Below are 19,659 nucleotides of genomic sequence, written 5' to 3'. Positions count from 1 at the left end.
ACCTCGGCTCCCCAGGCAGCGCGCGTCGGGGCGCGCAGGGACAGGACCGGGAGGGGCGGAGCGCGCTCTGGAGACCCGCCCCTACTTCCCTCCCACTCCGGGGTAGATTGGCAGAGCCTGGGCCCCGCCCCAACCAATGAGCGCGTTCCCGGGGCGGGCCCTGGAACCAAAGGCTCCGGCTACTTAAGAGTCGTCGCCTCCGCTGTAGGAAGCCAGAGCGGAGTCCGGACGGCCCGGGTGGAACGGGCGCCCGAGCCGGCGCCGCCAGCAGGCGTACGGGTACTGCGCGGGGCACTGCACCGCACCATTCCGCGCGGGACGGAGTGGAGCCGCAGCCCCACGCGCCGCCCAGGACCCTCTCGCCACCAGCGCCTCCACAGCACCCATGGGGACCAGAAGACTTTAAAGGAGTTTGGGGTTTCGGGAGCAGGGAAATCACCGGTACGGAAAGGCGGCTGGCTGTCTTTGCCTTGGAAACGATTTTTCTTCGATTGTTCGGACCCTGTGTCGGGTAGGAGGGAGAGGGGTGTTTTGGCTGAAAGTGGACCTTCCTACACAATCCACACGCACATCCGCACCCGCACACATGCACCGCACTGACTTCCCCCTTCCTTCCCTTGCCTCTTTGTTAGGTTATTTTAGAGCAGCCTCGCCCTGGAGCAGCCGGATTGGCTCTACTGGGGAGAAGGCAGGAGAAGAAGGGGCAGAGTGCACCTGCCTGTGTGACCAGGTGTGCCCGGGTGCTTCGGTGTAGGTGCATCGGCGTGCGTGCAAGTGCGGGGCTGGAATTGTGTACGAATGTGGGAGTCTGAGTGTGTCATCGAGAAGGTCTGTAATTGTGTGTGTGTGACATCACACCAGTGTACCAGCCTATGTCTGGACTCCAAGTGTGCAAAATTTTGCTGGTGTCAATGCCTGCAAATGCGTCCGATTGTCATTGTGCGAGGCACAGTCGGGCGACCTAGTGCAAAACTGAGAGGTGGGATGGAGAGGGTGGGGACAGAAATGTGCGTGCAGCTTGCTCCAAGCCTTGGAACCGTAGGCGCCCCTTCTCCCTTCTAGCTGACCCCTCCGTCCTTTTCTGGGAGTCCATCTGCCACGCTGCCACAACCCGCGCTGTCCTCCTCTCTGGGACCCCGCACGCCCTCCAGCCCGCCTGCCTTTTCTCTTGTGGGAGTTGGACCGGGTTCCCGGAAGGGGTCCCAGGCTGTGTGGTGGCGTCCCTTCTCACTCGCTGGACTGGCGCCTTCTGTGCCTGTCCTACCCCTGGGGAGGCACCGGAGACTCGGCTGGCCGGGAGACTCCAGTACAGTAGTGTGGGCGGGCGGGCAGGTCCCAGGGGCACTACACGACCTGGGGAGGGGCCGCCCGACTCTGATCGAGTCTCTGCCTCTCCTCTGATTCTGCAGATCCCGGCTCCTGGCCCTTGCCTGGCCGCGTCATTGATGGGCAACCAACTGGACCGCATCACCCACCTCAACTACAGCGAGTTGCCCACAGGCGACCCATCGGGGATCGAGAAGGACGAGCTGCGGGTCGGGGTCGCCTACTTCTTCTCAGATGAGGAGGAGGACCTGGACGAACGCGGCCAGCCGGACAAGTTTGGCGTGAAGGCCCCCCCTGGCTGCACTCCCTGCCCAGAGAGCCCCAGCCGGCACCACCACCACCTGCTGCACCAGTTGGTCCTTAACGAAACTCAGTTCTCAGCCTTTCGGGGTCAGGAATGCATCTTTTCCAAAGTAAGCGGCGGCCCTCAGGGCGCCGACCTGAGTGTCTACGCGGTCACCGCGCTGCCTGCGCTCTGCGAGCCAGGCGACCTGCTGGAGCTGCTATGGCTGCAGCCTGCGCCGGAGCCGCCCGCGCCTGCCCCACACTGGGCCGTCTACGTGGGCGGCGGGCAGATCATCCACCTGCACCAGGGCGAGATCCGCCAGGACAGCCTGTACGAGGCGGGCGCGGCCAACGTGGGCCGGGTGGTGAATAGCTGGTACCGCTACCGCCCGCTGGTGGCCGAGCTGGTGGTGCAGAACGCCTGCGGCCACCTGGGCCTCAAAAGCGAGGAGATCTGCTGGACGAACTCGGAGAGCTTCGCTGCCTGGTGCCGGTTTGGCAAGCGGGAGTTCAAGGCGGGAGGGGAGGTGCCTGCCGGCACGCAGCCCCCACAACAGCAGTACTATCTTAAGGTGCACCTGAGTGACAACAAGGTGCACACTGCCAGGTTTCACAGCCTGGAAGACCTCATCCGCGAGAAGCGCCGCATCGATGCCAGTGGTCGCCTGCGAATGCTCCAGGAGCTCGCAGATTTGGTGGACGACAAGGAGTAGCCTCCAGGGGCGGCCTGTCCCTCCTGTTTCCCCACGCCCCGCTCCCTTCCCCGTACCAGGGTTCCAGGCGGGCAATTCAATACCCCACCCCACCTCGCCTGTCCGCCGGGGGCCAGTACCCAGGCTGCACCCTCGCACCCCTCCAGCAAGTGGCAGGAAGTCTCAGGAACTGGCTCTGAGACTATAAGGACAGCTGTGCGCCCCTAGCTGAAAACGCCCAGTGGTGGTGATGGTGTTGGGAAACCCAGCTTGCACTTTTCCGTTGAGTTATAAGAGGGGAAAGGAGAATGGGCTGAGGGGAGCAAGGACCTGACTGCTCCCCAGAGTCACTGCTCAGCGACTATCACCTCCACCTACTGCAAAGGGACCATCACCGCCCCAAATGCGCACACAAAGACCGGTGGGAGGTGAGAATTGATCTCTTCAGGGTACACAGTTCAGCTCCTGTATGGATACGTCCCCAGATTGCAGGATTTCCAAGAAATCGAGCCTGTCCCTTACGCACTTGTGAATCATTCCACAAGAGAGCACCCCGGAACTCCGGGTTATCCCTAGACTGCCCGGGACCGGTCCAGCTCTCCAGCCCTAGGTCTCCTGACATTATATCCCAAGTTCTGGGCTAAGCTAGACAGTGTTTGCTGCCTGTTTCCACCGAGAAAAGGGAACGCCACCCCCCACCGGCATTTGCCTGTGAGTCTCCCTCGCTGGCAGAAGGGAAGCTTCCCGGACCAGGGAAGAACGTGGCGCAGCTAATTTGGTGATGAGCGCCGGCCCAGTCCCCAGCGAGGAGAAGGTTCTCCTGATGTCTGGGAACTTGAATTTGTGGAGAAGGGCGCTTGTTGTTCTTAACCCTAGAATGCTCCCTCCTTGGGCTGCGTTTCAAAAATAATCATATTTTTAAAGAGTTTGGAGGAGAGGGAGGGGGAAGACATGGCAACATTCCAGAAACCAGCATTATTAACGACACCATAAGCCAGTATATTTAGTTTGGCTTTTCCTAACATAGAAATCTTAGAAGATGGGGAAGTGGAAATAAAGTTTAAAAAATGAGGGAGCAGTTTCCAACTATGTCAACACAGCCTATCTGTTGATGTTTTTATTGACCATTTTAGCAACATGCTAATAAAATTTCAAATTGAAAGTTTTATTTTCATGGCTTTAATCCATGATAGTTTAAATACTGGGGGCCATTAAGAGTGGATTTAGCTAACAGCTTAGCTAACATTGCCTTTTCACTCTATTTTTCTGAAATCCTGTTTGTGAATATTGTAGTTAATTTTTTGGCTTTAAACAACAGCCCTAGCAATGGTGGAGTTGTTCATCACAGTGTATGTTGTACTGAATTTCTGTCAGTTACGGGGTTTACTTCTTTGATGGAAATTGTTAGCAGGTTCCATGATTTTCTTTTCTCCGCGTTGTAAACCACTACCATTCCACATTTGCATTTCTATTTTTCTTCCTCTCCCCTTGATCTCCTTAAAAAAAAAAAAAAAAAAAGAAAAAGAAATGATTCTAGAGTCGGTGGCTTTTCCCCTCCACTTTAGCCAGTCCCACATTCATTCCTGAACACCAGAGAGGACTTGTAGGATCAGGACAAATGTGTATATTTCAAAACATTAAGGCTGTTTGAAACCCCTTCCTTGAGCAAGGATTTACCAACCTCTCTCCCCATTCTGCAGCTCCAGCCTGACTGTTACTTAATTCAGTGTGCATTAGACACCTGCAGCGTCTATGTCACTTTCAAGGGGAATTTGTCAAGTAAAGGTGTCAGCTAATTGTTGCAAGCAATTGCCTATTGACAGCTGTGATTGAGTTGGACAGCAAATATTGTGGCCAAAGCCAGGTTCTTGGCATTTCAAAAATAATGCAATAAAAACTAGTCGAGGTTAGCTGAGACTGGAAATGCCTTTTCATGGTAAATGATTCATTTCTGTTTTGTGTTTTGGTTTTCATCCTGGATTCATTTCCTGATCGTGAATCAAAAGGTCAGATCCATGGAATATGGACTAGAATATTTTTCTTAAGCTGATTGAGTGATTTATTTTTTAAAAATGTTTAAATGCATATGTTTTCCTTTCAGCATCTACAATGGCATAACTTTTGTAATAACTAACTTACCTTTGCATGTATGGAGAACTGAAAGTCATTTGTTTCCCTAACTTATTCCTCTTTCAAATAACAGATGGCAGATCATAAACCGAAATTCTTTACTGTATCTACACACTGCACAGTCTTCTGTGTCCTACCACTGTACTTGGCTCTCTGCTGTATTAAACACCGACCTAAGCATTTGATCCAACAGGACTCCTTCTTGACATTTTGTCTTCCACGTGTCACTCAGATGATGGGACTTCAGCAAAAGAAATGAATCTGTCTGTATCACACCTAATACTAAGATTTATTTCCTCTGATGGCACGTAATCTGATTTTTCTCTTACTGAGAGGGTCACTATAAGAGAGGAATGGCTTATCAGCTTTATACTTGCCAAAACTGGCAATAAAAACGAGTTTGGCAGCCAAAGTAGCATTCATGACTGTATTGGTGTATTAAGGATTGGGTTGATGATAATGCTTGTACAGATTCATAACAGTAAAACATTGGTTACAAAGGGAACTTGAAAGGTTTATAAGGTTTCTCATACGACTGTTGGAATAATCCTTGATTACTTGTTAGTCAATGTTAATAATCACAGGTGGTGTAATGATTCTAATCATAGTGCACCATGGAGAGGATATTATCAAAATATTATCCAATAGCTTTATCCTGAAAAACATGTATATTTTAGGGCGTTATTAGTGATGTAAGTGAAACCAAGAAGGTGGAAATCCCCTTTGAAGGTGGCATGGGATAGGCACACTTGATTTTTTATTATGAGTGAATATAACACCTCTGGATTTTATTAGACTCATAGAAATTAAGCCAAAGCCTTCTAACGTTTAATAGAAGTCGGGGATTTTGTTTTGGTTTTTGTTTTCCTTAAGAGAATACAGCTTCATAGTAACTTCTGTGATATACTGAGTGTTAAGCTGCAGCTTGGTCTGTCAGCTGTCAGCTCTCCAGTATAGAGTTGTCTGTATACATCCATTCTTTCCCACTTTCACAGGGTGATGCTGAAAAGCAAACTACTTAAAAAAAAAAAAAAAAAAGGTGAAATATTTTTACTCCAAGGAATGCTTTGCTACACATTTTGTTATTTTAAAAAAAGGAACTGGGGGGAAGAAGGGAGACTGGGCATACTTTAAACAATCCAGCTCTGACATACTGTTATTCTCAAAGTGTATTCCTTTGTTTAAAAAAAAAAATCCTATAAATCCTATAGAAATTACATGTAGTGAATTTATTTTGAAATAAAAATAAGTCTTTCAATAAGCCAAATATATATATATATATATATATATATATATATATATATAGTTCCTCAATATTTAAAAATTTAAATTCCCATCATGAGTGTTTTTTATTAAAAGAGTAATATATATTCACCTAGAAAACATTTGTGCCAGATTAGAACATCAAATGCAGAAGCAGCTGTAAGTTCAATGATGTTACGTGATTTTACTAGATTTTAAAAATTATGATGTTTGTCTTCCTCTTTGTGGCATGTTTCTACAATGAACACTTTTGTTTCCATAATGATTTCTTTTTCAGAAGGTATGTTATAGGTGTTTACAAAATAATGAATTACGTAAATAATTAGTATATCCTAACAGTCTTCAAACATTACCTTGTTAATTATGTTTTGTGTGTACTTTCAGAATCCCTAAGAGCGCAGTGTGTGAGTCATCTTATAAATGGAACAGAGTCAAATTTCAGTGAAATTAATACTAATTGCACAAACATAATAGAGCAACCTAATTTACTCTTATCTACATGCAAATCTTCAAAGCTTCCTGCTTTCTCTTTTTTAAACAAATGAAAAAAATCTAGATAGGTTTGCCTTTCAGAGATGATTTGCCACATGCATAAAGAGTCTGCAGGTGAAAAAAAGTACAGGCTTTCAGGTTTCTTGAAACGTTAAGAACTATGTTTACAAAATGACTGTCTAAGACCCAATTCAATTTTTTGTTCACAATTATTAGCTATAGGCAGTACATATATATATATATATATATATATATATATATGTATATGTATATGTATATATATGTACATATATATGCATTTATATATGTATATAATTTCTACTTATAGCTAGTAATTATGATTTCATTCAGAGATATATATAGATATAGACATGCACACAGATACATACAGACTATTTTAAAACAAAATAGAGAATGACTTGACAGCTACAAAAACAGGAGGAAAGGTTTCAGAAGTCAAAATAGCTAATGAATAACTAGGACAGCAAGGCAGCTATGCCTAAAACTAAGCATAAAGAAAAAGAAGACAATGTGGAACTTGCAGTTAGTTTTAGTCTCCCTTTTAGACAAATGTGTTTCTTGTTTCTCTAACTGAAAAGACCGAAGATTCAAAGGAAAGCTGCAAAGCTTAGCAAGTAATTGAAAAATAAGAAGCAAGATGAAGTGGGGAGGTTATGAGATGATAAGCTAATAAGCTTTTCACCAGGGGGTACCTGTGTTCCATCCTAATTGATGGCAGTAAAGCTCTTTTTCCCCATCATTTAATAAATTATAAAATCTCCTTGATATCATAGTCACATGTTGTATGTTTACCTCATTTGAACTTGCATTATAAGAGATTTAAGTATTTGAACATTTGAATATGTTGGGGAAAAGGAAAAATAGTCTTGTCTCCTCTGGTTGCTGAGGGTAAGTTTTGTGATGCTGCATTGCTTGGTGGCACGCAGATAAAGAGGTCTCCACGCTGTGGGCTTTAATCCATCTCTGGCTCATGGCACAAGGCACATAGTAGGTGCTCAATAAGTAGAAGACTGGATTCTCTCTATTACAAGTGGTTCTCAGTGATACTTGATCACCAGGAAAACCAGAAATCCCACCACTTGGCTTGTTTATAATGAGAGACCTAAATTTCTCTAGCTGACAATGTTAGAGTTTTCCCACCTCAGAAGGTTCATGGAAATATAATTTATGAGGCTTAAGGCTAAATCCAGTTCAAGTGTATTTTGAATATTCTGTTTGCTTCTAGGGAAAAATAATCTATTAAAGAATCCAAAGAGAAAACATTCTCTTGCCATTTGTTTGGAAAGGGCAAAAAAAACCTCACAATTCTGAGTGTAACTTCTCACAACTTCACTTCTCATTTCCCTCAAGGAGAGATTGTTCTCGTCTGAAATCACAAGATTATTCCTTCAGAGAGGAGCTGATTATTGAAGCTACTGCTAAAAATTTTCTCCAGTTAGATAGGCAAATACCTACTAGACTACGAGCTTAACTCTCGGGGAAAATTAGATTTGATGAAGTTTGGTCATGGGTGTTTTTCCAAATAAAAATTATTCATTTCCATAGTGAAAGAGCCAAACAATTGCTATGTCCATTGGCTTTTATAATCCAATTTTTTTTGTTTTTTTTGATGTGAACATGAGTTCTGAACTTAACTTTGTCCAGCGGGGATAGAGGCTTGTGAAACATTAGGTGTGGATAGGACCAAAGTCCTAAACTTCAGGCACAAAATAAATGCTTCATAAGTGAATGTGAGCCACAGTCAGTGTTCCCCAAACAGAATGTAGAAGGCGACTGCTTATATACTGCCATCAGTCTGTGGCATACATAGTAATGTCTACTCATTATGTTCTCCTCATGCTGCGATGGGAAACGTGAGGGCTTCTTTATTTTAAGCGTTCTGATATTTGCTTTCACAGATAAGTTATTCTAAATTCAATCATTTTCCCTTCCAGCAGTCCTGAAACATGCCAACTCGCTCTTCAGTGCCAAGTCCATTGTTCTCAGATTTCAGATTCTCCTGGGAATTGAGTAGATAGGGGGAAATCATACTGACGATGATTTTGTAAAACATTTCCCAACACCCACTAGCACGAGCTGTATTTTCTCCTGGTCCTCCTGCCTCCTGCTTCTCAGAAGCAGTGTCTGCCCGCCGGGGTCTGAGCCAGACAGAGGCAAGGCCCAAGGGTAGGGTGGCCCGATTTAGCAAATAAAAGTACAGGCCCCTCGATTACATTTGAATTTCAGATAAACAAGGAATAATCGTTTTCGTATAAGTATATCCCATGCAATATTTGGGACATAGTTATATATTAAAAATGATCTGTTTCTCTGAAATTCAAATGGAACCGCATGTCCAGTATATTACCTGCCACCCTACTCAGGGAAGACCTTCTCGTCTTTAGGAAGCCAGAGACCTCTGAGTTTTTAGAGCTGACAAACTAAGGACACATCCCCTACCCACAACATGTAAGTCTTACCAGATTGCTCCTGTGTCTTTTAAGGCCAAGGCCAGATTTAGGCCCAGGAACGAGCGTATAGTCCAGGAGAAGCCTCAGAAGGAAGAGTTCACTGAGACTGAAAGAGTTGGTTGTGTATGTGGGGGGAGGGGGGAGTATTTTATGTCTCTATTCTTATATTCTTTTGAGTATATTTTATACGACATGCCATCCTTTACCCGGGGGTACGATAAATACTTTCCCAGATACAATCAGAACCACTCACTGCCACTGTGTTTAATCCCACTGGTTACGTATCCCAATCTGGGTCCTCACTTCACACCTGGCCATTCCAGTTTCCACACCTCTCTCTATCACAACGGCTCTCTATCTAAACACATGCAGCCATGCTGATCTTTCTAAATGCAGACCTGCCGCTCACAAGATGAAGGCCAAGCTCCTTACCGAGGCAGTCAGGCTCCTCCATGGCCTGGCGTCTGTCTAAGACCCAGTGCATTTCTCTGGACTCTCACTCAGCTTGTACTCCAGCCCTTGGAGCACTTTGTACAACATGGAGTTTCATTGCTTTTCTACATTGTCCCCTTTATCTGATTGCCATTCTTGATTCCTGAGTGGAAAACACTTATTTATTCACCCTTCATGGCCTAGCTCCATGCTATGCGTAGCACAGTTCTAGTAATTTTCTCCTGTGTATTCCCATTAAATTTGTTTATACCTCCCCCAGACTCCATCTCCTATACTAGAAATATTCATTACATCAGTGTCTCTGGACTGAGTTCTGTTAGGGAAAGCCCTGTGACTTACACATGTTTGCAGCAGCAAAGTCTATATAACTTGCAATAGGGGCTTGATTAGAGTCTGTTGAATGAATGGCAGAAGAAGAAGTGAAGACGGGAGAAGAGTCGGCTCCTCTGTAACTATGTGAGGTGCATGGTCTCTCTCTGAGCCAATCCACAGCAGGAATGGACTAAAAGTGTCTATCAACTTACACATCATTCTTCCTAAGACCCATCGAGTAGAACATTAGTTTCTATTTAGAAAATAAGCTGGAATCATGAGGAATCTATACTGCATTATTTTACACTAGAAATGATGGGAAATTAGGCATATGTAGTATAAAAGCTTTGTCTGTCCTGGTCTACTGGTAGAAGCATTTCTTCATGAATGAACTTCATACGTTTCGTTAAGGTGGAAGTACAGATTTCCCTCCCCTTGGTAATTTAATTGCCACCGAGGTGAACTAGCTTTGAGAGTTGCAAGTTTAGAAGGCAGCTGCACATTGACTTTCTAGAAGTAAAGATGAGACAAGACATTTCTAATATGAGCAAGCCACGCTAGTCAATGGGTCCTAGATACAGAGCTATTCAGTCAGCGCAGAAAGAGGCTACTGAAAACCCAAGTCCTGTTCACCTTTTGGGAAGCAAAATCTCTCCCAATTGTACTACTAAGCAAATACACCTATGGCGTGTGTAGAAGGAAGAAGAGAATCACCTTGCCTGACATTCCAGCACGGGAACAGAAGGAAAACAGTCTCCTTCCATTGATGACATTTGGATGTCTGGGCTGGTTGAAGAGCTAGAATAATTTGAAATGCAATTGAGCACTACAAATGTAACTAGATTAATGTCATAAAATAAACACAATTTTTATAATTAAAGTTCATTGGGGTGACGATGGTTAGTAAAGTTACATAGGTTTCAAGTGTACAATTCTGTAATATATCATGTCTGTCGAGAACCATATGATTTCACAGATATGTGGGATATTAAACTGAAAGCAACAACGGAACAAGATAAACAAAGAAACAAAACCAGATAGACATAGACAATAGATTAGTGGTCACCACAGGGTAAGGGGTGCGGGGGGTGGTAGATGAAGGTAAACAGGATCAAATATATGGTGAGGGAAGGAGAAAATACGTATACTTTTGTATCTGATATTTTCCCTGGGACTTCTAGAAGCAGCAGCCCAGGCTGTTCCAGGAAGTTACAATTCTCTTAGCACCTCCAAACATTTAATACAGCTTAATCTGGTTTTGGTCATGGTTACGGTTGTCTGTACTTAAGAAAAGTCATTTTAATGTGGGATTTTAATTCATAACATCCTGTTGAGGGAAAAAAAAGGTTTCAAAACCCAACAATGGAATACTTCCTTAGAGTGAAATATTATTACTAACATGGGATTTGCAGTCCGGGTAAATATGTGTTATGGCAAAATCCTGCTTTTGCCCAGAGAGGAATTTCCGGAGGAGACACCAGACCAGATGTTTCATTATGTAGCCTCACCATTCCGATTTCAGAAACCACTGCCCCTTGTGTGTATCTGCTTTATTTATATATAATTTTATGAGAAACGATCTGCATAAGGAAACGGGAATACAGGTACTCTATCCTCTACAGGCCAACAAAACAAGTGCTGCACAGCCCAGGTCTGTTTTGTCCATGTGGCTTCCTAAAAGCTTTTAAGGGCTTTCCAGAACTTGCCAGATAAAATCCAGACTGCATGGTATCATGCCAGTTCTGCCCCTCTGCCCCTATACCCCAACCTTGGAAGCGTCATCCCCCTGACCCAGCACAGGACATTCTCGCTATGTCATCTGTACGGAACCACTTACCTCTCCAAAACCCAAGTCACCGCATGCCTTTGCTCAGGCTGATTCGTCTGTGTGGAGCCCCCTTCTGCCCTCCTCGGCCACATGTCAACATCCTCCTCATGCTTCAGGACCCAGCTTATCTATCAGCTGTTCTGTGAAGCCACACCTTCTTCTGCAACACCCCCTATTTCAACAGCATCAACAGGCCAAATTAATCCTCGCTCACAGGGCTTCTGTACATCTCTATCCAAACATTTAACATGGATTCTACCCATGTACTAGTTCAACTTTCAGCCTCAAAACTACGTCAAACACAGTTTATTTAAGTTAATGGGAACCCGGTTGCCTTCTGAAATACGTTTTACTGGTAATCTTGAGGCAGGGATCTTGGCATTTTGAATTCTGGTTCCGTAGTAGTTACTATCAGCATTAGATGTTCAACTAATGCTGACTGAATTCAATTCAGTTAACGCCAAAGCAACTCTCCTTCCCCAAGGACAGTAAGTGCCATTTCTACAGTAATGTTCTAAAGGCAGATCGGCTCCTTAAACATTTGTCGGGTCCTTATTAAAGGCCACCCTCTGTTTAGGTCATGGACACACAAAGCATGGCCTAGACTTCAAGAACTCGATATGGTAAAGGAGACGGGTACACTATTAGCCATAATTCACTGCAGCCTGGAATATGGGTCATTACCAAGGTATAATTTTTAAAAAAAGATACTGTAGAGGCGAAGTAAGAAGCATTTGGAAATAGACATCAGCCTTAACAAATGAAAGTCATTGACGGACATGGAAGAGCTGAATGATGTTTTTACTACAAATACACAATTTTGTCGGGAAAAGAGACAAAATTTTTCATGTTATTTAAATGTTACAGACTATCTTCTGTCATTTATATGTAGAATGTTTTTCTTAGATTGAGTTTGGTTCCACCAATTCTGTAGAAGTGATATTTAAATAGATTGTCGCAAAGCTCTTTTTGCGGTGGGAGTACCAATATTGGCAGGTTGTTAGCATTTAATTTATCAAGTCATTCACCTCCCACTGCATCTTCCTATGCAAGATCTTTGATTGACAGGTGAACTGATTGCCTAAGATTCAGTTCACAGGGTTAGGCCAAGTTCCCTAATGGGAAGCTGTGCAGAATAGGAGCTTGTTGGAGGGAGGCTGGGCCCAAAGCAGTGATGATCTCAGGCCATCAAAGAGAAGGTGCTCTCACTCAAGGAGAAAGGCCAAGGCCACAGACAAAACGACAAGGTCACAGGTCAGTTCTGAGGGTCAAGGTGAGCTATAAAGATAAATGTCAGGATCCATAAGGACAGTGGTTGCATGCCATGTGCAAAGGGTTTCAAGATTAAGACTATTTTGCCAATGTACAATCAGTAGTTGAGGTAGAACTATTGCTAAGAGGAAACTGTCAACCCTAAGAAATGATACTGGCTCACAGTCTATATGAATATTTCACTTGTAAAGCATATTGTGTTTTAAAACGGCCTTGGTGGGGGTGAACAGAAAATCTATTAACTTTGACAATAAATATTCCTTCAATACAAATAATAGAATTTCTTTGAAGAAAAACAAATCTAAGCCTCTTGTCTAAGGAAACCCTGAATGTTCTCAGATGTTTCAAATGGCCTTTGGCACAATGCATCTGTTTTTTTAACATCTTCTAATAATTTTAGTAAATATTTCCACAAAATTTAGCATACAATATAGGCAAAGGTTTCCTTCTTGTGAGGAGTTCCCATTTGCTTTGAAAAGGAGAAATCCCAGATTATATGCAAAGATTGAGAAATAGCCACACTATCCAGGTACACAGGTGTCAGCGACTGGATGGCAGTTTTTAAGCGTTGAATCTCATGTTAACGAATTCCAAAGAAAAACAGCTGACTTTATGCATTTATTTTAATAAGGCTGTGAAAACAGTCCATTTATAGTATAAAAAAACCCTTGATTTTGAATATTTTAATAAATTAAATTTGTCTGCCTGTCAAATCTGTCAAATTGACAAAAACCCTCAAGGAGCACTGCTGATGGTGCATTTCTCTTCTTCCAGGAGGGTTCCATTTGGAATTGAATATGGAATGCTTAGAGGAAGAATCTATCCATCAGAGTGATTTTTAAGAAACAAATACTAATAATACCCTAAGTCTGCAACCTTACAGGGCCAGGGTGATTTTGTTTCCTTTGCAAACATTTTTATTACCTACACTAGTGTCCTGAATATTAGATTTGTCTGTAATGATGAAATAATCTAAGGAGGCAACCACGTCCACATCATCAGAAGAATCACTGCTGACATTTGCTCAGACATGTGTCATTTACATAGCCAATTGTCATCCTCGCAAGCAATGTGTGTCAGTCAGGTCTTAACTGTCACCAGTGTACAAATAGAGATGTTAACGCATGGCGTGGGCAAATGCCCTGCTCAATATTAAAACATCTGGCACTTAGTAGAATCAGATCTTTAATTCAGGTGTTTTCATCCAAAGCTATTATCTGTCTCTGTCTCTCATAAGATTTTCCTAGAAGAATCAACTGTCTCCTTCCACTTTTCACTTAATTTTTTCAGCTAACATGTGGGAATATTTATACCAAACCTCTGGTATACTGCCATTGATAAACAAGGATGGACTCTTAATTTTTGCAAATAATGTACCTAAGAGAAGTAGGTATTATTAGGGTATTCAAAAACACAAACCCACTCAAACTCTGGACCAACTGTGTGACACACATACTAATTAATCACCTAGACTTGGTGTTCTGTCTTCTGGAATGAAAGTCTCAAAAGCAAGCATATGCATGCAAGTCAAAACGGAATCCAGCTTTAATGTTAAGATTCTTTTGTCCTTCACCCTGAACTTCAGAAACAGATGCACATGTTGAATAATATTCAAGGAGTCTGTGTCTATCACCAGTGGTCCAAGGCAGTCCTCAGGGGACTTTTCATGTATTGATCTGTTAAACTTTCTGTTGTTTATAGTGATTGGGGGAAATGTCTTTTAAAAATAAGCAGAACAAGAAAATAATCAATATGTACTATATGCTTCTAATTCCTTATAAAAAGCCTAAAATTCCAGATTAAAAATGTACAGATGCTTTCAGTTAAATTATTTTCTGGCAACAGCCTGCAATAGTTGTACAAAATGACTGTTTAGTGGCTGGCCATCCCTAACAGCAGGGAAAGACACGTGTCAGACTTGCCCAGATTGGCTGCAGGACCTATTTGCACCTATAAAGAGACATATTTAACTTCTCTAGGAAAGCACTGCCCTGAGATGCTGCAGAGACTCAGTGTTTACCCATGGCCAGTGTCATGAAAGGATATCTTAGGATTCAACGTATGGCATTGCCATTTCTGAATGAGATTAGTTATTCCTCATGAACCATGAACTCACTAGAGATTGAAATAGACTCGAATAAATAAAAGTCAGTAAATAAATCACCTAGCAGAAGAGTGGCATAATGAAAGGACATTGGATTTTGAAAACCACATGGCTACAAATCTGACTCCTTGCTTTCTGGCTGTGTGATCTTGGACAAATCACAGCCCTGGGCCCTCATCCCTTCACCTCTGAAAAGGAGATCATGAAATCAAACTCCCAGGGTTCCGATGAAGTTAAAATTTTAAATTGGCTGCAAAACTACCCACAGAGCTTTGTACATGAAAGGCAATCGGTCAAATCAGATGACTCTAAGTTAAGATATTAAGTGAATCTTATTTTACCACCAAGATTACAGATTTTCTAATTCTTGAATGGGTCTACTTTGTCTCCACTTAAATGGTAAATCTTTGGAGAGAATGGATCTTGTCTTACTCACTTTTTTATCCTCAGTAGCAGAATTTAAAGTATCTAGTAGTTGTCCAAAAACTCTGATAAAAGTCAAAAGGCTACTGCAATTTCATCCAAATGGAGGTGCTGTAAGGAAGATGAAAATGGGTGTTTTTTTAAATGAAAATGAGAACTACTGTATTAAAGGAAGGACAGACATCTCCTCCTGATATTCTGTTCAATGATTGCATCTAAGCTGTGTTGGAACCCCACAGAGAGTACCAGTGCAATGTGCTTCTGTGGTCAGAGAATTCTCCAGGCAGTATTCTCCCACCCTTCCCTGAGAACTATTTCACTTTTATCTACACTCACTGCTTCTAATGGGCCCGATGCTTGCAGTTAACTTCTTCACCCTTTGAACTGAAAACTCTATTGCGTGGTTTGCCTCTGGTGCATATTAGGAGATCTGACACAAGTGACTATCATAAAAGGTTTGTTTTCGTTTGTGAGTTTAATCGGACTTTCAAAAGTAAGAGGACTTTCAAAAGAGGACTTTTATACATATTTTATTCCTCATTCTGTAGAGGCATCCATTCCTTACAGACTCAGCCTCTCATTTGATGAGTCCCTGCCTATTTCATTAGCACCGCAGTTCTCAGCACTGTTGGTCTTTGGGCCCCTGAAAATTATCGGGGAGTCTGAAGAGCTTCTGTTTCTGTAAGTTACACTTAATCAATTTCTGCCATGATAGAACTAAATTAACCCTGACATTGAAAAAATATTTATTTAAAATACCAATGAAAAACCCATTACATGTTACATAGTTATAATTTCTGTAAAAATAACTATGTTTTTCCACAGGAAAAGTGAGAAGAATGGTGATTGTCTTACATTTTTTCAAATTTCTTTAATGCCCAGATGACTGCACTCTCAGGTCTGCTTTTGCATTCCCTCTGTCACACATCATGTAACCTCTGCAAGATATTCATGAAAGAAATAGAATAGAAAAGCCAAAATCTGACCGTTATGAACATAGTTTTGACTTTGTACGTCCCCTGAAAGGGCCTCAGCTGGAACCCCATGGATTCCAGCACCCCACTTTGAGAAGCAGTGCAATGGGACCTTGCCCAGTCTTCCAAGCTGGGTCCACTCAGCTGCTTCCAATATTCACATCCAAGAAAGCCTTCTGCCAAACTGCCAAATGTTGGTGAAATACACATGTAACTCACGTCAAGTAAAACAATCAAAAGTATCTTTGCTAAAAATCCTGTATGTACTCACGAAGGGTAGTTTCTCCCCTGTCACTGGATAAAGTCAGGAAGGTCCCTGAACTTTTCTCTTTTCTCCTTGATAACAGCAAGTCTTACTGTCAACCTGAGCTGCAAAACAAAGTCTCGGTTGGTACTTAGAAAACCAAGACCATTGAAAGAGCCAGTTTCCAGCTTTATTAAAAATTACCCAGTGCCCTTGTTCTAGACAAACCTGGGAGTAGACCAGTCTCTTGTCTTCCAGTGTCCTGGAGGGAATCCTAACTGCCAGGTACATCAAACTCTTCAGTGGTCCCCTGAAGCCTTTCTTGGTAGGCCTGAGGTAAGACAGGTTTGCTCCAACTGTCTTGTTTTCCCATTTCTCTGGGGGTGGGGGGTACTTAAGTGTACCAGCACCCCCTCCAAAATCCCCTCCCTTGGTACTTCCTCACTGTGGCTTTAAGAATTGTCCAAACTAGTTCTTTACCATCTGCAGTGGATTTTTCTAGTTCTCACTATAGTGGCCCATCTCTTTTCTATTTCAGGTGACTTAGTCCAAGCATCCAGTTTGACATCCTGTTATTCCCTTTAAAGAAACCAGCATCTGCTGGCTGCGCCTTACCCCTGGAGCTCAGGTGGCCTCATAATTTGCCCTGTCTTCCTGCGCTCAGCAAAAGTACTGACAGCTCATAATTGGTCATATTTCTTTGGAAATTTGCATTTAAACTGGGAGCAATGTTTGCTTTTCGTGGTATAATTTGTCTTACATTTTTGAAAGTAATAACTATTCATTAAATTACATTTGAAAAATGTAGGAAGAAAAAAAATTGTCTATAGTCCTAACCACTCATATAAAACCACTATTCATTTATGTGTATTTTCCTCTAACAATATTTCAATGCATGTCTCCATTTTAGCTGTATTCATATAAAATTTTATATCATATATTTTACTTTTTATATATGCTCTAAGCATAACCAATGCCAATACAAACTCCATGTAAACATCAATTTAATGGTTGCAAAGTATTATATTTAATGGATGTGCCGTGGCTTATTTAATCATTATCTTTATTGTTACATTTTTTCTTTGTTTACACTGTTTAGTGTTGAAAACCATGCTGCAATAAATATCTTTGGGTCGACATTTTTTTTCTATAATTTGTTATTTTCTTAGAATGTATTTCTGGATATGAAGTTACTGGGTAAATGGACATGGAAGATTTCAGGACACACACACACACAATTTCACACAAGGAGCTAATAATTCAGGCTGCTCAGCTGTGAAGGGTGAGTTTATCATACGCCTGTGTTCATGGCATGTCATCATGATCGATCCACAGAACCTCCCATTGTTTATTGATTGATTTCTTCTCATTTCCAGTCTTCATTCCTCTACCCCTCCTCTCACCATAGGAGACCAGTCTAACATGATGGATAAATGTTTTTTTATTTGTATGTGGCCATGTAAGCATGCATTTAGATGTGGTGTGCACGTTAAATGCTCACAAATGCTATTGTGCTACATACTGCATACTGTTTCTTACTTTTTCCTTCCAGCACTAAGGTTTTAAGATCTATCCATATTGTTCCGTATTGATCCGAGCTATGATTTCTGAGTGCTACATAATATTCTGTTCTGTGCCTTCATCATTTTATACTTCTCTGTTCTCTAACTACTGGACTCCCTCCGACTGCCTCCAGCTCTGCACTTTAACAGTGCTGGGAGAGCCTTCCTGGGTCACGTGCCTCATGCATCGGTGTGAGACGACACCCAGAAGAGAGAATGCTAGGTCCCAGGGCAGACGTATGTCCTTTGCCTGCAACTGGACAAAGTCCTGCCTGCCTGTTTTCCAGAATGATTGTTCCCGTCTCTGCTCTGCAGCAGAACATGCCAATCCCTGCGTCCTCAGTTTCCATCAACATTTGGCATTCTCCAACTTTCTAACTTTTCCACTTGGACAGTAGCAAAGGGGTAGCTCATGGTGGTTTTCCATTTGTACTTCCCTAAACACAGTGAGCGTGGGCATTACTTCACACGCTTGTTATTCATTTGTATTTCTCTAACCTGATTTGCCTGTTTATATCTGTGCCCATTTGTCCGATAAGGATTCTGGTTTTTGTCCCTCGTTGATCTATATATTATAAATATTAATAATGTCTTATATTTTGAATATAATTTTAGATTTTTATTCTCTCTGAAAATCTTGTGGTTTTGTTTGCTAGGCTGATTCATAAATCTTTAAGTTCATTATATGTATTGTGAATGTAACTACTTCATATTGGTGATAAATCCTATTTTTGATAAATGCTATTCATTTTTACGCATTGATATTATATCCAACAATCTTGGACATTTATTTTTATTTCTAAACTTTGTCAGTTATAATCACTTTTAAAAAAATAAGGCTGTCAGTTTTTTTCTTTTCCCTAGAAATTTATAGACGCTCTTTACATGTTGGGAAAATCAGTTCTTTGCCTGTGAACAAAGGACTAATTAACCTTTTACCTAGGAATGAATTATAAATATTTTTGCCTACATTGTGATTATTTTGCCATACCGTTATAGAATACAATGTAACAATCTTTTATTTTACTTAGGACAGTCCACCTTTAATAATAAATTATTTTGTGCTTTTTTTTCTAGTGGTTTATGTTTTCATTACTTCAGATTGAAATATTTTACTTATTTGCAATTTATTCTGGTGCAAGGTATGAAGTATTAATCCAAGTTTATTATCATAATGGCTAAGCCAGGCCACCTTTCCCTGTTGATTCGAAATGTCCCCTCTACCATACGCGTATGCTACAATTTTGGATATATATATATGTGTGTGTGTGTGTGTGTGTGTGTGTGTGTGTGTGTGTGTGTATACACATATATATATATAGTGCAGAGTAGAAATATATATATATATATTTATATATATAGTGTAGATATATATATAGTTGTACTCTACACTATATACCAACCACAAGCTAAAATGAAAATGATTGATATCAGTGTCAAGTTCTGGTGAGGATATGAAGCTTCTGGAAATCTCATACACCACTGATGGGCAGTTAAATTGTACAAGCCCTTTGGGCAATTCAGTTTCTGCTCAGTTTGGAAATACTCGCACACTATGACCCAGCAATTCCATGCAGCTGTAATCCCTTAGAAAGGTGTACATAGGTGTAACAAAAGATGTATACAAGAATGTTAAAAGCAGTTTTATTAATAATAACAAAGAGCTAGGAAGAATTCAGATCTCCTTCAACAGAGAATAGATAAATAATTTGTGCTGTGTTTACATAGTGGAATAGTCTACGGCAATAAAAATCAATGAATTACACTTATATACAATAATATGGATAAACCTCACTAATGTTAAACAAAGGAGTATATAGTACACCAC

The 19,659-nt window shown here is 41.8% G+C and overlaps 1 protein-coding gene across 3 annotated transcripts; it reads left to right on the top strand.

The window, feature by feature from the left end:
- The first annotated feature begins 219 nt into the window (after positions 1–219).
- On the top strand, positions 220–5,615 carry LRATD1 (LRAT domain containing 1). Of its 3 annotated transcripts, XM_033125261.1 has the most exons (3): positions 495–511; positions 633–730; positions 1,410–5,615. In XM_033125261.1, exon 3 carries the CDS (start codon positions 1,446–1,448, stop codon positions 2,322–2,324), a length of 879 nt encoding a protein of 292 aa, XP_032981152.1. In that variant the 5' UTR covers positions 495–511; positions 633–730; positions 1,410–1,445; the 3' UTR covers positions 2,325–5,615. The 3 variants fall into 3 exon arrangements, with proteins under 3 accessions (XP_032981150.1, XP_032981151.1, XP_032981152.1); XM_033125259.1 differs by lacking the exons at positions 495–511; positions 633–730 and adding an exon at positions 220–441 and having other exon boundaries at positions 1,410–5,614; XM_033125260.1 differs by lacking the exon at positions 633–730 and having other exon boundaries at positions 377–511.
- Positions 5,616–19,659: the final 14,044 nt, after the last annotated feature.

Source organism: Rhinolophus ferrumequinum, chromosome 13, assembly GCF_004115265.2.
Source record: "Rhinolophus ferrumequinum isolate MPI-CBG mRhiFer1 chromosome 13, mRhiFer1_v1.p, whole genome shotgun sequence".
Lineage (NCBI taxonomy): Eukaryota > Metazoa > Chordata > Mammalia > Chiroptera > Rhinolophidae > Rhinolophus > Rhinolophus ferrumequinum.
Note: the sequence above shows the minus strand (reverse complement) of the source record. Positions and strands in the feature narration are given on the sequence as shown.

Excerpts from the sequence above, each read along its gene's own strand:
- LRATD1 (XM_033125260.1), top strand. The coding sequence starts at position 1,446 with ATGGGCAACCAACTGGACCGCATCACCCACCTCAACTACAGCGAGTTG.